The 17385-nt window shown below is 35.3% G+C and overlaps 1 protein-coding gene across 12 annotated transcripts in view; it reads left to right on the top strand.

The window, feature by feature from the left end:
• The window catches only part of CEP128 (centrosomal protein 128), a 381907-nt gene that overhangs the window by 43391 nt on the left and 321131 nt on the right, over positions 1–17385 (top strand). For all 12 annotated transcript variants that reach the window (XR_011431914.1, XR_011431913.1, XR_011431912.1 and 9 more), the window contains one exon: positions 12970–13086. Coding sequence is in view for 9 of the 12 variants with exons in the window: in XM_070249369.1 (XP_070105470.1) it covers positions 12970–13086 (117 nt within the window). In the remaining 3 variants the exon portion in view is untranslated. The remainder of the gene's footprint in view (positions 1–12969; positions 13087–17385) is intronic.

Below are 17385 nucleotides of genomic sequence, written 5' to 3'. Positions count from 1 at the left end.
ATCCTTCCAATAATGTTGATGGTTTTTTATCCAGAGGTCTTATATCTTATACATCTTTTATAAGATTTATTCCTTGAATTTGATATTTTTATGCCAGTTTATAGAGTATCATTTAACATTTTAAAAAAATATAAATTTTTGTCTTTTATTTGGAGGATTTACCTTGTTACATTTAGTGTAAATATTGATTTAGATTGTATAAATCTACCATCTTACATTTGCTTTCTATTGGTTTCCTCTATATTATGTTTCCTTTTGAAAATTTTTCTTGTGTCATTTGGATTTATTAGTTTTCATTTTTCTATTTTCCATATTTTTTAGCTTGGTAATTATACCTTATTTTGCTATTCTTTTCATGGTTAATGTAGGGATTAAAGCATGCATCCTTGATTTATCAAATCTAATATAAATTAGCTCTTCAGTCTCTTCCTAGAAAATGCAAAGATCTGAGAATACCCTGACTCTGTTAAGCACTCTCCCACTTTTATTTTATTATCCTTTATTTTAATTCTATGTTTAATTGAGCCACACAAGACGTTTCTATTATTATTATTTTATACGGTAATTGTTCGTTTAGATTAACCCTTATGTTTACTCTTCTTTGTTATTCAGCCCTTTCTGTGATCTTCATTCCCTTCTGCATCTCTGAGGTTCCACATTTGCCTTAAGAACGTATTTTAAAATTTCCTTGAGTAAGTCTGCATATACTTGAAAGAATCCCTTTTAGAATTTCAGTTAGAGTGGGTCCTTTGATGACAGATTTTCTCTGTGTTTGTCTGAAAATGGCTTCATTTCAGTTTCTTCATTGAAAGAGATTTTTACTGAATATAACATTCTAGTTAGGCCATTTTTTTCCCGTTCTGTACTTTGAAGATAGCATTTCATCATTTTCTGGGTTGCATTATTTTTATTGAGAAGTCAGCTGTTAGTCTTATTGATGCTTTTTTTGATGGTAATATATATATTTCTCTAATTGCTTTTGAGTTTTTCCTCTTAGTCTTTGGTTTTCTATAGTTTTACTATGTTGAGCTTAATTGTTTTGTTCTTTTAATTTGTTGTTTGATGTTTATAGTGCCATTATTTCTTCAAAGATTACTTTTGCATCATTCTCTGCCTCTTCATTTTTGACTTCAAGTTTCATGTAATGTTAAATCTTTCACTCTATCACCTTTGTCTCTTGTGTTCATTTTTGTAATTTTCTTCTTTTTTTTTGCTGAGGAAGATTAGCCCTGAGCTAACATCTGTGCCAGTCTTCCTCTGCTTTATATGTGGGTTGCTACCCCAGTATGGCTGACGAGTGGTGTAAGTCTGCACCCAGGATCTGAATCCGTGAACCTGAGCTACAGAAGTTGAGTGCGTTGAACTTAACCACTATGCCACAGGGCTGACCCCCTCCTTTTTGTAATTTTTTGTTCTTTGTTTCTCCATTCTTTATTCTGAATTTTTTTTTCTGATATTTTATTTAGTTTACTTATTCTTTCTTCCACTAAATCAAATCTATTAAACCCATCTACTGATTTTCTTCAGTTATTACGTGTTTCACTTCTAGATTTTTTATTTAATTGTTTTTAACTTAGTAGTTCTTTGCCAAAATCCTCAACCTGTGTATCTGTCTCATAGCTACATTATCTAGATCTTCTACAGGTCTGTTTCTATTTCTGTTATCTCTTATTTTTCTCGGATTTTGATCACATTGTTTTTGCCTACTGCTTAGTTTTGATTATCTAGTTATTCTTGTTTGATGACAGAAAATATATTTCATTCTCTGCAAAGAAAACTTGTATAGATAATTCAATAATTGTTATGTATGAGAGAACATATTTGCTTTTTATTATAGATTAGAGGCTCTAGCAACCATGGAGTACCTTATTTGTTGTTGAGATATTTCCTTGTTTAACTTCAGTGCCAGGTTTCAACTATTTCAACTTCACCTTACTGCTAGTGTATAACCCTTTAGGATTCTAGTCCAAAGGCTGGGGTGGGGGGGGGAGGGGAGAGGAATTTTAACCAGGGACTCCTCTCCTTGGAAAGGCTCTCTACTCCAGTTTTTCCTCTTTAACCCCACACATCTGTTAAAACCTCTATTCAGCTTCTCAGTGTCTCAGCTGCCTTTTCTGAAACGGGCTGGTATTTCACAGAGAAAGTCGCCCTAAAAGATGGACTGACCTCTCTGGATTTCTTTCCTTTCTTGCATCTTGACCTCATATGTCTTTACATCTTTTTAATTTTCTAATACCTTAAAACATTTTTATTTAAAACATTATTTCTAACTTTTAAATTATTTTCAGTGGAAAGGTTGTTCTGAATTATCTAGTCTGTCATTTTTGGAAGTGAAAACCCCTCAATCTTTGTGTATATTTCAGATTCCCTTACTATCTTTGCTATTTCTAATGCACAAGATTTTACTGATTTTCAGCTGTTGTCTGAGGCTGCTTTTACTTGTTACGTAGGTATACAACTTGTGAGCATGCTTGTAACAACGGCTTTGATCCAAACTTGAATATCCTCAATATTCTGCTGAGATCTTTGTAGATCTGAGTAAGCCCTGGGCATATTCAGCTGTACTGTCCTGTTGTTTTTTCACATTGTTAAATAGTTGGGATGGCTTGAGTTTAGGGTTTGAAAATACTAATTTGCACAGTGCACATTACCTTTCTTAAGTTTCACTGTTCACCATGTTATAAGAGAACTCATAATGAACAGAGTTACCATTTCATTTTCTTTCTTTCATACGGCAAATAAAACTAGCAAGTACTGACTACGTAGTCTACAGAGTATTAATGTGGGTCTAAAGTATACCACTGAGCTAAAACTTAACAGCTGAATTCAAAGAAAGCCTGAGTTCTTTTGTATCATCATTACCATGCATCAAGCATTACTCCATGGACGAAGCTACGGTCGCACAACTGAATGTTGCACCTTAGTAGTGCTCAGCTCATTGATGTAATTGGGTGTATGCAATTTGCTAGTTTACCAAACTGTCCAGTGTGCCCAGTTCATTAGGATACATCCTTTACATTGTCTAAACCTGGACAATTGTACACACATAATTGTACACTCGGTTGAATTATTCATCTGCCAGTCCCTCACATCAAGTTATGATGTTACAGCTTGTTTTGTGCTTTCTGTAATTTCCTTTCGGAGTAAGGTTGTCTCATAACTGTATGTACAGAGGACATCTCAAACCTCTTGTGGGTGTATGTAGTCCTGACTAAGAAACAATTGTTTAATACAGAAACTTTAATATTGTTGAATTTTAGAAGGTCTTCTGAAGGCCACGTGATGTTTGCTTCCAATTTGTACAAGGCTTAATATAGATTTTGTGGCTCACTTATTCCAACTGAAGTCAACATTTACATTTTATAACTGTTTGACATATTGTGTTGTATTTGTGAATTCATGATAGCATGCTGTCAGAGAAGATGCAGTTTTATTATTTGAGCATTAAACTTCTCAGAGGCTGCAGCTGTTTCTCCCCACTCCAGATTTAAGTTTAAAATAAAATTACCAAAGTGATGTACGTTTACTGTGGAAAATTTAAGTATTGTGCAAATATATAAAGCAAAATGAACAACTGCCCCTGTCTCCTACCAATTTCATTTTCTATTGTTAACCACTGTTAATCACATTTATTGCTCATTATTCTGAGGCTACAGTTGGTTATCATGCATTTCCTCAGTAACCAAAATATATCTTAAAAGCTTATAGAATAATTTTTCTTTGAGAGGCAAAAAGTATTGGTTCATATCATACAAGCTCAAATCTGATTTTTTAATCCTTTGTGAATCATAGATTTTTGTTTGTTTTTTTCAAATTGCTCATTGGAAGGGAATAGTTATTATTTATAGCATGATGTGATGGCAAATATTTTCTGTTAACGCTTAATATCATAATAAACAATCAATATTGTATGGGCCTCATACCGTGGGAAATTTCAGTTCATTAGTTGTGTAGATTTTACCCAGTTGAGTGTGATATGAGTGCATATTACGTTTGATTGTTTATGGAGTACAAAGTCAATTTTGTCTTAGTTTTCTATAGGAGGGTCACTTTAAATTAAAAATGTAAACATGGATCCAACTGTTTCTGGAAGAGTCGGTCATTAATTGAACTCTATGAATTCTTTCAACACTGCATTTAGGATAACATGGTTATTGCATAGATTACAACAGCAGGATATATAACAAATATTTACTGAAATGAATTTTAAACCAGCAAATATTGTTAAAGACCTGAAGAATCAACATACTGAAAAGCCAGAATATAATGCCATAAAGAGAATGCTTTTGCTTTTGTTTCCCCTCCTTTCATTAAATGCTTTCATTAAGTACCTTTAAAAGCTATTCTGACTTTCATTCTTGTTATTTTGCTATTTTTATAACTAGATATAGAGATTCAGGACTTTTTGAAATCTTAGTCATTAAGTTTAATTGATTAATATAGTCTCTGATAATGAAGTTTTTAGTGTTAGGTGACATTGTTGATATTTTTCCCTTAGATCTCAGAAATAGATAATAAAAGCGAGGAGGCAATAATAAATGCAGGCTTTAACATAATTCTTATTATTGGGAATTATCATTCGAAAGTTATAAATATATGCTGTGTCATTAGGTACAGAGTCTTTGCCCTTCTATTTGGAGCTATTTTTACTTGCTTTTCCTTTGCTCTTCCCTGTCTCAGGAAGTGGCATCACAATCCATCTGGTGGTGACCTAGGATTCACCCTAGGTCTTTTTCTTATACCACACTACTTCCAATCTGTTATAAAATTTTGTCCTTTTTATTTCTGAAATCTTGCTCAATTCCATCTACTTCTGTCTTAATACTTCTGTCCAAGCCACCATTGCTTATACAGTCATGTGTCACATAACAACATTTTGGTCAACAATGACGTTGTGTATGATAGTGATCCCATAAGGTGTGTAGTAGGCTATACCATCCAGGTTTGTGTAAGTACACTCTACGATGTTTGCACAATGATGAAATCACCTAATGACACATTTCTCAGAACATATCCCCATCGTTAAGCAATGTATGACTATATTGAGTTCACTGCAGTGGTCTCTCTCCTCCTCAACTTGCCTCTACCTGTGCTCCTGACAGTAGTCAAGTGATTTTCAAAAATTGTCATTGCAGTGAATTATTTTCCTGCTTCTTAAAACTCTACCTGAGCTTTTTCTGTTCTGAATTTCTTACTATAGCCTATAGTGCCTATATCATCTGACTTTCTCTATGAATCTTGAATTTGCCAAAGTCATTCCTACATTGCAGGCTTTGCACTCGCTTCTCTTTTCTTTCTCTAAATTTTTTTGTGGTTGGCTCCCTCTTGTCATTCAGGTCTCCAGTGAAATGTCACCACCTTGAGAGAGGTCTCTCTCACCTGCTCTCCCTTTTTTATTATATAATTTATAGCAGTTAACATACTAAATACACTATTCTGTATATTACCTTTTTTCACAATATATTTTTGAGATTTGAGGTTGTTCCATATTAGCATCTAATGAGCTAATTCCTTTCTTTTATTATTTAAAGCATTCCTTTGAATGATTGTCCCATAATTTATTTAACCAGTCTCATATTGATGGACACTTAGGTTGTTTCAGTTTTTCGCTTTCATACACGGTACTGCAATTAATGATCTTGTACATGTTCCATTTTTCACATGGGAAAGTAAGTTGGTAGAATAAATTTCCAGAAGTGGATTTACAGGAGTAAAGTCTATGTGCATTTGTAATTTGTTACATATTGCTCAATTTTATGACTAGTATTTTGAATGTTGTCTTTTAATACTTTTAACTGACAATTAGCATTTATCTTACCCTTTTCCGAAAAGAATGAAAGGTGGCTTACCTTAAGATTACAATTTGTGTTGAAGTGATGTTAATTCTACCTGGCCCCTAATATTGAGTTCCTTCTCCCCTATAGTATCAGATCCCCACACTCCTCCCCTCGTTACTCCCCTCCCCACCCCCATCAGTTTTATCCAGGCACATGGTTACTCAGATAGAGATGCCATTTCTCAGTTTTCCTGTGCAGCTAAGGTATGCCCATGTGACAAAGCATGAGTAAAAGTGACACATGCAACTTCTGAGTTGTCTCCTTGAAAACAAATCTACTTGTCTGGGACTTTCTCTCTCTCTCCCTCATTTTTTTGAAATGAAGATGTAGCACTGACCCAGCTTAAACTATGCAAGTGAGGATAACAACCTAAGGGACAGTGGAGCAACAGATGGGAGGAACCTGAATCTCTGAATGACCTTAGGGAACAGAGTGGCCTGCCAGCTTGTCCTGCTTTCTTCTGGACTGACAGAAATAAACTTTTATTTTATTTAAGCTGCTGTATATTTGATCTTTTCGAAAGAGCCTATACTGTACCCTAACTGATACAGAAATGTGACATAGAAATAGATGATAAGGAATATACAAAGAACAGACTAGAATTACCCAAATGTATGTTTTAGGTCCTTGGTAGTTGCTGACTTAGTTGGAATTGCGTGACTCAGGGTTAGCAGTAGAAAAAGGAGAGTATTTGGAGCACATTGATCTGTCTGGATGGTTGGTCCATAAAGATCCTTTGGTGGTCTTATAGGATGATTGTAATTTTACCACTCTTGGACCTCTAAATACTTTCTGTGTTTATTCATGTTAGTTTGTGTATATGTTTTATTTTTCTGAATACAGACTTAGCTATAATGTCTATTTGTTTTATTACTTATAGTTTTCTTCAGACTTGACTAAAGCAGAGCAAGGATATTATGATTTTCCCATGTTCTGATGGTTGAATAAGCAGTAGTTGTTCTTGCTTAGCATTTTGCAATTCACTCAGTGCTTCTCTCTCTCGGTAAAGGTGAGTTTCAGCCATAAATAACCAAAAACCCCAAATAACAGTGGCTTAAAAAAGGCAAAAGTTAATTCTCTTTTGTGGAAAAGTCTTAAGTGAGGAGTTCAGCGTTCCATGTGGTGCTCTGCATGCTGGTCTACAGTGTGTAAGGGATTCTGGCTCACTCTTTCATGCTCTCTTTGCTTTTCTGCTGTCATTGCCTCAAGATCATGGTCTAAGATGTCAGCATCTGTGTACTGTGCAGCAAGATGGAGGAAGGGATGAGTATGAGACCCAAAGGTGCCTATGTGCTATCTCTTATGGAATAGTTTCTTGAAGTTGTCACTTGACACTTACGCCTGTATCCCATTTTGCCAAAATTTAAGTCACGTGACCAGCTGGCAACTGAGGAGGTGAGAAAATATATTGTTTATATTTGACAGCCACTGGTCTAGTTAAAAATTCCTTTACCATGGAAGAAATGGGGGTGGGGAATGGATATTAGAAAGCAACTGTTAGTTTCTGCGACATCCTCTGTATTTTTTGTCCCCCTACTTCTGTACTTTTTGATCTACACTACTCTCTATGGCAAGCAGGGCAAGTTATTATCTCCATTTTATGGATGATGAGATTGATTTTTTGAGAGATTAAATTACTTGAACAGCTCAAATAGTGTGTGCTTCATTTAGAAGCCTAATCACGAGGCCAGTGTGTGGCGCAGCAAGGAGCAGAGGTGGTCATCTATCACTGGATTATAGAGAAGCCTAATACAGGGAAAACTGTAATATTTTGAAATGAACAAAATTCTATGGAATAGATAGAAATTTTGCGAATGGAGTGGATAATATTTTTTTCCTTCATCAGACTCTTATTTCCTGGGTGAGGATTTATTTGAAAACAGGTTTAAAAAACTACGTTAGTTGACTATGGCTGCATAACAAATCTCACTAAACTTACTAGGTTAAAACATTTACTATCTGACAGTTTCTGTGGGTTAGAAATGGAGGTGTGGCTTAGCTTGGTCCTTTGGCTCTTGGTCTCTCACAGGCTGCAGTCATCTCAAGGCTTGTTGAGAATGGTTCTGCTTCCTAGCTCATTCAGTTCCTTGTAGTTTATTGGATTGAAGCATCAGTTCATCATGACCTATTGGTCAGAGCTCTCTTTTGTTTCCTTGACATGTGGCCTCTCCATAGGGCATCTCACAACATGGCGGCTTGCTTCATCAAAGCAAGCAAGCGAGAAGTCAAGAGAGAGGGCCAGCAAGAGAGAACATGCTAGCAAGATGAAAGTCAAAATTTTTTGTGACCTAATCATGGAAGTGACATCTCATCACTTTTGTTGTATTCTGTTCATTAGAAGCAAGTCGCTAGGGCCAGCCCACAGTCAAAGAGAGGAAATTACACCAGTGGGTTAATACCAGGAAGCAGGGACCATTGAAACCATGTCAGAAGCTACCCAACCCAAACATTACTTCAAAACTGAGAAAGAGTCCTCCAAACATAGGAACTCTATATCATCACTTGTACTAGCCATGGTGGCAAAGTAGATAAGGTCTAAATAATTTTGGATTTTGATTTCAGTATTTGGTTGCTTGAACTGCTTTAATTTTCATAGGGTGCTATTAAGCACAGCCTTCTTCCCTGAAACTTAGAAGTCATTCAACTCATTGAATTTAATTAGGGAAATTCTAACTACTTATTCAGTGTCAGTTTTCAATAGGTAGAAGCTATTTGAAGGCAGGGTCTGAGGAAATAGCACGTGTATTGCCATTTCCCTAACCTGTACCTGGGGCGATAATGGGAACACATTAGTGTTTGTGCCTGCTTTTTGAATGAATGCATGAAAATGGACCTGGGGATTACGAGATACTGCTGGAAATGGAGACTTTTATTGGGCTCATTTTCCTCATTAATTAATAGTGTGATCCCTGATTAATAACTTACTTCATCTCCTCAGTTTTCTTTTTAGAATAAAAGATTTGGATGAAAAGTCCAAAATTCTTCCAAGTCCATGTTTTGCTTTTTATAAGTGATTCATATATTTTGATTCAATAATTCTACATAAAGATTGTGTCTTGAGTTTACAAAAGTCATCTTATACAGGAGTGTTTGTAACAGCATATACTAGTAAAAATAAATAATTGTTATCCCATTGTCAATAGGGAATTATTTTAATCAATTATGAAGAACTATGCCTTTGTTATGAATGAGGATGTAGATTTATTTGTTGTCATAGAAAGTTGTCCGTGATATGTGAACTACAAAAATTTATAAAACACTATGCCAGTAGTACTCAATTTTTGTTTAAAAAATAAGTGAAATAGGGGCTGGTCCCGTGGCCGAGTGGTTAAGTTTGCGCGCTCCGCTGCAGGCGGCCCAGTGTTTCGTTGGTACGAATCCTGGGCATGAACATGGCACTGCTCATCAAACCACACTGAGGCAGCGTCCCACATGCCACAACTGGAAGGACCCACAACAAAGAATATACAGCTATGTACCGGGGGGCTTTGGGGAGAAAAAGGAAAAAAAAAATCTTAAAAAAAAATAAGTGAAATGGACATATATTTGACTAGTTATGTACATATGCATAGAAAAATTTCTGGAAATGTACAACAAAATACTTAACAGTGTTTTACTCTTTTTTTTTTTTTTTTTTTTTTTTTTTTTTTTTTAAAGATTTTATTTTTTCCTTTTTCTCCCCAAAGCCCCCCGGTACATAGTTGTGTATTCTTCGTTGTGGGTTCTTCTAGTTGTGGCATGTGGGATGCTGCCTCAGCGTGGTCTGATGAGCAGTGCCATGTCCGCGCCCAGGATTCGAACTAACGAAACACTGGACCGCCTGCAGCGGAGCGCGCGAACGTAACCACTTGGCCACGGGGCCAGCCCCAACAGTGTTTTACTCTTGACAGATGGTATTAGATTATTATTATTATTTTTTTTACTTTTTATCATTCTGTATTATTTGTTTCCTTATTTTTAATCATGGTAAAATATATATAACAAAATTTACCTCTTAACCATTTTTAAGTGTTCAGTTCAGTAGCGTTATGTACATTCACATTGTTGTGCAACCAAATTCAGAACTCTTTTCACTTGCATCTTGTATGGCTTCCATCTTTTGGCTGTTGTGAATAATGCTGCTGTGAATGTGGGTATACAAACGTCTCTTTGAGACCCTGTTGTCAGTTCTTTTGGGTATATACCTAGAGGTGGAATTGCTAGATCATATGGTAACTCTATTTAAAATTTTTTTCCAGTAATTTTGTTGAGATCATAATGGTTTATAACAGTGTGTAAGTTTGGGTGTACATTATTGTTTATCAGTTTCTGAATAGACTTCATTGTGCTCACCACCAGTAGTCTAATTGTTGTCCGTCACTGTACACATGTGCCCCTTTACCCCTTTCACCCAGCCCCCAACTTCCTTCCCCTCTGGTAACCACTAATCTGTTCTCTTTATCCATGTATTTGTTATCTTCCACATATGAGTGAAATCATGCAGTATTTGTCTTTGTCTGGCTTAGTTTGCTTAACATCATACCCTCAAGGTCCATTCATGTTGTTGCAAATGGGACAATTTTGTCTTTTTTATGGCTGAGTAGTATTCCATTGTCTATGTATACCACATCTTTTTTTTCTCTCTTTACCCAGGTGTTTCTTTTTTTTTTAAAGATTGTCTCCTGAGCTAACAACTGTTGCCAATCTTTTTGTTTTCTTCTTCTTCTTCTCCCCAAAGCCCCCCAGTACAAGTTGTAGATTCTAGTTGTGAGTGTCTCTGGCTGTATACCACATGTTCTTTGTCCATTCGTCCATAGAAGGGCACTTGGGTTACTTCCGTGTCTTGGCTATTGTGAATAGTGCTGCAATGAACATAGGAGTGCATAAATCTCTTTGGATCATTGATTTCAAGTTCTTTGGATAAATACCCAGTAGTGGGATAGCTAGATAACATGGTGTTTCTATTTTCAGTTTTTTGAGAAATCTCCATAGTGTTTTCCATAGTGACTGCACCAGTCTGCATTCCCACCAGCAGTGTATGAGGGTTCTCTTTTCTCCACATCCTCTCCAACATTTGTTGCTTTTTATCTTGGTAATTATGGCTGTTCTGACTTGTGTAAAGTCATATCTCGTTGTAGTTTTGATTTGCATTTCGCTAATAATTAGTGATGTTGAACATTGTTTCATGTGTCTGTTGGCCATCTGTATATCTTCTTTGGAAAAATGTCTGTTCATGCCATCTGCCTATTTTTTCATCAGGTTGCTTGTTTTTTTGTTGTTGAGTTGTATGAGTTCTTTATATATTTTGGAGATCAACCCCTTGTTGGATTAATGATTTGCAAATATTTTCTCCCAGTTGATGGGTTGTCTTTTCGTTTTGTTCGTGGTTTCCTTTGCTTTGCAGAAGGCTTTTAGTCTGATGTAGTCCCATTTGTTAACTTTTTCTTTTGTTTTCCTTGCCCGAGTAGACATGGTACTTGAAAAGATGCTGCTAAGACCAATGTCAAATAATGTACTACCTATATTTTCTTCTAGTTGTTTTATGGTTTCAGGTCTTACATGCAAGTCTTTAATCCATTTTGAGTTAATTTTTGTGTATGGTGCAAGATATTTTTAATTTTTTAAGGAACCTCTGTACTGTTTTCCATAATAGCTGCACAATTTTACATTCCCACCAACAATGCACCAGGGTTCCAATTTCTCCACATTCTCTCCAACACTTGTTATTTCCTGTTTTTTGTTGATAGTAGACATCCTAATAAATTTTGAGTGATTTTTTATTATTTTTTGATATGTGTTGCTATTACTTTTTATATTCAGAGTGAACAATAAAGTTATTTCCATTTTGTAAAAATTGAACAAATTAACTTCTTATTTTTTAGTATTTATCCAATATTGTTTTATATTATAGCAAGTAATGTATTTATTTCTGATGCAGTATTAAATTGTTTGTTGAGATTTTAGGGTTGATTACTGGGACATGTTAGAAACTTGGTGCTTATGGGTATTTTAAGTTTTTAGTAAAGCACTATGAGTATCACAGCAAGTATCTTAATTGTTTTTAAGCATTGGCAGCCCAAGATTTATGAGTCTTAGTAAATACTAACTGCTGATTTTGATAGAATATTTTTGCCCAGCTTTTGTTGACTAATTAAACTTATGTTTAACAATGTCTTTTTAAAAAACAACTTGGTTTGAGGTATAACTTACCATAAAATTAATCTGCTTTAAGTATACAATTCAATGAATTTTAGTAAATGTACTGAGTTGTGCAACCATCATCATAATCCAGTTTTTTCCATTGCCCCAGTAAGATCCCTTGTGACCAGGACCTTTCCTGGCTCTACAGAATTGGTAGCAAAGATTTCTTATAACAGGGCTGTATTTACTGCTTCTCTTACATGAATACAAATATCTTCCATCCACTGTATTCTCCTGTACCAAATATACACAAATAGTCAAATAGTGTTTTATTTAGGGGACTGTATAATGATATGCATGAAGTGTGTTTGAATTTGCACAACTTTTATCAAGGAAGATCTTGCATCAGAGGGAAAAATTCTTTCATGTTTATTTTAGAGCGTCCCAATTAAACATTTTTCAGTTTGACTTTAGTTTTTGATCTAAACTGGCTTATTTTTAGCAGATCACAGTAGGAAAGATTGACAAGCAAATGAAAAGCCCTTTTAATTATTTGCTGCACATAAACATCAAAACCTTCCTAGGCAGGTCTTGCTTATAGATAACAAAAATGAAAAAGAACTAAATACATAGAGCAGTTTACCATTAATAGAGTAATAAATGTGTTGTTGGCAAAATTGGTATTTTCCTTCTAACTCACCAGAGGGCACTCTTTTCTAGTTTATTACTTCTAAGTCTGATCTTTTGAATTATTATATTATGCTTTGAAAAATTTAGGTCCTTTATTGGGATCCAGGTTTGGGTTATTTAGAGACTAATGGTTGTTTTCTTTTGTAATTTTCAGTCAGTTTTTTGTGATCTTTTTTATAATAGCGTCATTAAAAAGGGCTCTACAAAGTATACAAAATATGCAAAATAGTATATTTGGCATAAAACATCTCTTCAATTTAGCGTTTTTTGCCTAACAGCTCGGTAACATCACTATTTCCGTTTGTTTGTTCATGTTGAACAGGTTTCAGATCGGGTGGAGCGACGGCTTCAGGAAATAGAAAGAGAGATGCGCACGGAAAGAGAGCTGGTGGAAAGACGTCAGGATCAACTGGGACTTATTTCTTTGCAGCTACAGGAGGTTTGTGAAAAATACCTTCTCAGAATGTAAATCTTGAGTTTGGGTAGTTATTTAGCCGTTGTTAAAATGGTTTAGTTGCTTAGTTGTTGCATGTGACAGTATAATTCAGTCCACATGAGCAGTATAGCATATTGGTTATAGTTCAGTGTGTGAAGGCAACCCTACCTGGTTCAAACCCAGAGTCTACTGCTTCCTGGCTGTGTGACCTTGGGCAAGTTCCTTAACTTCTCTAGGCCCATTTCCTCTGTGGAAAATGGAAATAATAGTTTTATCTGATCAGATTGGTGCAGGGATAAATGAGTTAATGTCAGTAGAGCACTTAACATAGTGTCTGGCACATGCTCAAAAAATGGTAACTGCAAGTATAATTATTCTGATTAATTTTCCTTGGTGTGAACTAGACCAGGGTTCAGCAAACCATGGCCAATGGGACAAATATGGCCCATTGCCTATTTTTGTAAATAAAGTTTTATTGGAACACAGCCACTTCCATTCATTACAGTTTGTCTGTGGGTGCTTTTGTGACACAATGGCAGAGTTGAACAGTTGTGAAGGAGAGCAAATGGTCCACAAACCCAAGTGTAGACTGTCTAGTCCTTTATAGAAAAAGTTCGCCAACCTCTGGACTGGACTATTGTCAAATCAATTCAAATGGAGGTCACCTACCCTTTAGGTACCTTTTTATTTTGAAATTTCAGACTTACGAGGAAGGCCAAAAATTAGAACAAAGGATTTCTGTATAATCTTTACCTAGATTCCCCTAATATTCACATTTTACCAGACTTACTTTATCATTTTATATATATCTCCATAAATATATACATATCCGTATATACGTATAGATAAAATTTTTTCAGCTAGTTGCTGACGTGATGTGAATACTTTTACATCTCAGTAAAATGGTGTGTACGTTCTCTTGTACAATCACAGGAAATTAACGTTGGATCAATACTATGATTTAGCTTGTGGGTTTTATTCAAATTTTGCCATTAACGTCTTTTCTGGTACAGGATATAATATGGGATCACATATGGCATTTGACCATCATATTGCTTTAGACTCCTTTAATCTGTAACAGTTTCTCAGTCTTTCTTTGTCATTCATGACTTTGACAACTGTGTAGAGTACTGGCCAGTTATTTTGTAGAATGTCTTTCATTTTGGATGTGTTGATGTTTCCTTGTGACTAGATTCAGGTTATGGACTTTTGGCAGCAAACCCAGAGAACTGATGTTGTGTTCTTCCCAGGATATCATATCAGGAGGCATGTAATATTGATTTATCCCATTACTCGTAAAACTGAACATTTGGTTAAAGTGTTGCCTGCCAGGTTTCTCCACTGTAAAGTTACTATTATGCCTTCTTTTTGAGGAAGATTGGTCCTGAGGAAGATTGTCGCTGAGCGAACATCTGTGCCAATCTTCCTCTATTTTGTGTGTGGGATGCTGCCACAGCATGGCTTGATGAGGGGTGTGTAGATCCGCACCCAAGATCCAAACCCACAAACCCCGGGTTGCCAAAGTGGAGCGTGCAAACTTAACCACTATTCCACCTGCCAACCCCACTATTATGCCTTTTTAATTATTTATTTTATGGGGAAAAAACTTGAAAATAGCCTACTTCTCATCATGCTTTCACCCACATATTTTAGCACCTATTAATGATTCTTTCATGAAACAATTATTACTATAAATGATGTTAAATAGTGATTTTTTAAAAAGTCCATCATCCTTTCTACATTTATTACATGGATTCCTACTGAAAGGAAGGGATTTGTCTTTTTCTCTATTCGTTTATTTATTCATTTATATTGTTGTAGATTTGTGAATTCTCATTTTATTACATTGGTTATGTTTTATTACTATCATTATAGAAAATTAATTTCTGAAATTCTCTTTAAATATTTCTTAGATCTGTATATAAAGTATAAAACATCAGCGATAACAAGAAAAACAAAAGATTAAAACCAAAAGGTATTTTTTTCTTATACAAAATGGTTTTCTCTAAAAGTGATATTCTACAAATGCACTTATGTGTGCTTGAAGATCATTAACCTTTATAACAGACAGATTAAAACATTTTTTTCAAGTATTAGGAGACACTGCCAATTGAAAATTAGGAACAAAAGTTGCAACCCTGAAGTTATAATGAAAACTGATAGAAAAATCTGCTTTTGTTTTTTAAAATTCTATTTTCCTTCATTTCACAAAAGGAGGCCTACCCTTGTTAGTTGGTAATTCCTTTGAAGAGGATACTTTGTTGAATAATTAGATACAGCATGTGGGTAGCGTTTTTTTAAACCTTGATTTTTAGACATTTGTTCTCAAAGCAAATTGCGTCTGGTGAGCATAAGAATAGTACTGAAGAGACAATTGTTCTTTTTTGCAAGAGAAAATTAGAGAAATTTTCTGTTCTTATTTTCTTCTCTCTTTGCAGAATGCACAAAATTACAAAGAAAGAGGGAGAGGGAGATTGCTTCCCACCCCTGTTCTTGAGAAACCAGATCCTGAATATTTGCATTGTAATTGTCAATTTGACTAAAAGCTTGAGCTGTGATTTGGAATTCCATCTCTGACAATACAATAGAGGATCACTATTGATAAGAAATGTTTAATTTTGTATTCTGTCGCTTTATTGTAAGTGGTGACCTATATGCTTTTAAAAGGTGGTTTTGGATTAAACAGTGCACTGGAAACTGGAAAGGATTAATTTAGGCTGATTCTTACTCCCAAGTTAAGTGGCTTAGAGTGTTCTGGAAAGGGCACGTTTAAGGCGAGAAAACACTTTGCTTTCTTTTTCATATTAAAAAATATGGAAATACCTGTACTGTCTAATAGTAATAGATATATTTTGTTTCTGGCTATGGTGAGAAATTGAATCTATAGATGAGTAAGTGGGCCTAGACTTTTAGCCACTATGCTCTTCTGCCTTCCTAAAATGTATAATTCAATGTTAGTGAAAATTATGACATTTAGAAGTTGTTAAGAGACTAGGAGTATTCATTAAAAATTCCAGAATGTCAGAGATTTCTAGGTATAATCTCGTATTACAGGGAGGCAATCTGTGCTTTTGGTTAAAACCTGCTTCATTTTAGTGATCTAATGAGGTCCATAGGTCCTTGGAGCTTTATCTCTTCCCGTTTAAAGAAAAACAGTATTAGTTCTTGGAAATTGGTTGAGGGAAAGCTATTCTCCTTTTCTTGTTTACAGTTTTTAAGGAATTACTCACTGTTTTCTGTTGCTTCTTTTTTTTCCTCCTGGTCTAAGCACAAAGGCAGTGTATGCTCTGGAGTCCACTTCCTTTTTTGAGCCTCAGCTAGATATGCTAATGATGTCACATAAATGTCAGATTTTCTTAGCTTGGGAAAGACCTTCACTGGCCTTCAGACCTCATATATCATATTTTAAACAACACTGTTTTGGTATTTTAGTAGAGGTCTCTTCTTTAGAGATGTTTTATATTAGTCATGCAATAATATTTTTTTCGTGTATCTTTTAAATTTTAAATGGTTCTAAATTACTCTGAAATTTTTATTAATCAAATTTAAATCTGGTTAAGCCTATAACCATCAGTCTTTTCTCTTTGAATCGTTGTGCAAACAATAAAGTGTTTGTTTAATATTAGGGTACATTTACCATATACAAACTTCTTTTGATCAGACACTTGATAGTATGCTAACTGATTAGTTAAATTTAGTGGAGTGGGGTAGGACTGGTGGGTGCTAGGATCGTGAAAGAGGTATTTAGACTGTAAGCCCAAGTCAAAACTCTTTTTTGCAGGTCCAAAATTCACATAAAATCCAGCATAAAATTTCTAACTCTTATAACTCCTAGCTGTGACATCTTGGGAATTCCTGACTTGTTTTTCACTAGCTGTTTCTTTCTTTGTTTTTTTAGTGAGTTCATAATGGTTTACATCAATGTGAGACTTCAGTTGTACATTATTTCTTGACTGTCACCACATAAGTGCTCCCCTTCACCCCCAGTGCCCCTCCCCGGGCCCTCTTCCCCTGGTAACCACTGAACTGTTTTCTTTGTCCCAGTACTTGTTTATATTCCACATGTGAGTGAAATCATGTGGTGTTTGTCTTTCTCAGTCTGCCTTATTTCGCTTAGCATAATTCCCTCTAGGTCCTTCCATGTTATTGCAAATGGGATGAATTTGTCTTTTTTTCTGGCTGAGTAGTATTCCATTGTATATATATACCACAGCATCTTTATCCAATCATTGGTCGATGGGAATTTGGGTTGCTTCCATGTCTTGGCTATTGTGAATAGTGCTGCAATGAACATAAGGGTGC

This window comes from Equus caballus, chromosome 24 (genome assembly GCF_041296265.1).
Source record: "Equus caballus isolate H_3958 breed thoroughbred chromosome 24, TB-T2T, whole genome shotgun sequence".
In the NCBI taxonomy this organism is placed as follows: domain Eukaryota; kingdom Metazoa; phylum Chordata; class Mammalia; order Perissodactyla; family Equidae; genus Equus; species Equus caballus.
The sequence above is the reverse complement of the archived record's forward strand: the minus strand, read 5'-3'. Positions and strand labels throughout refer to the sequence as shown.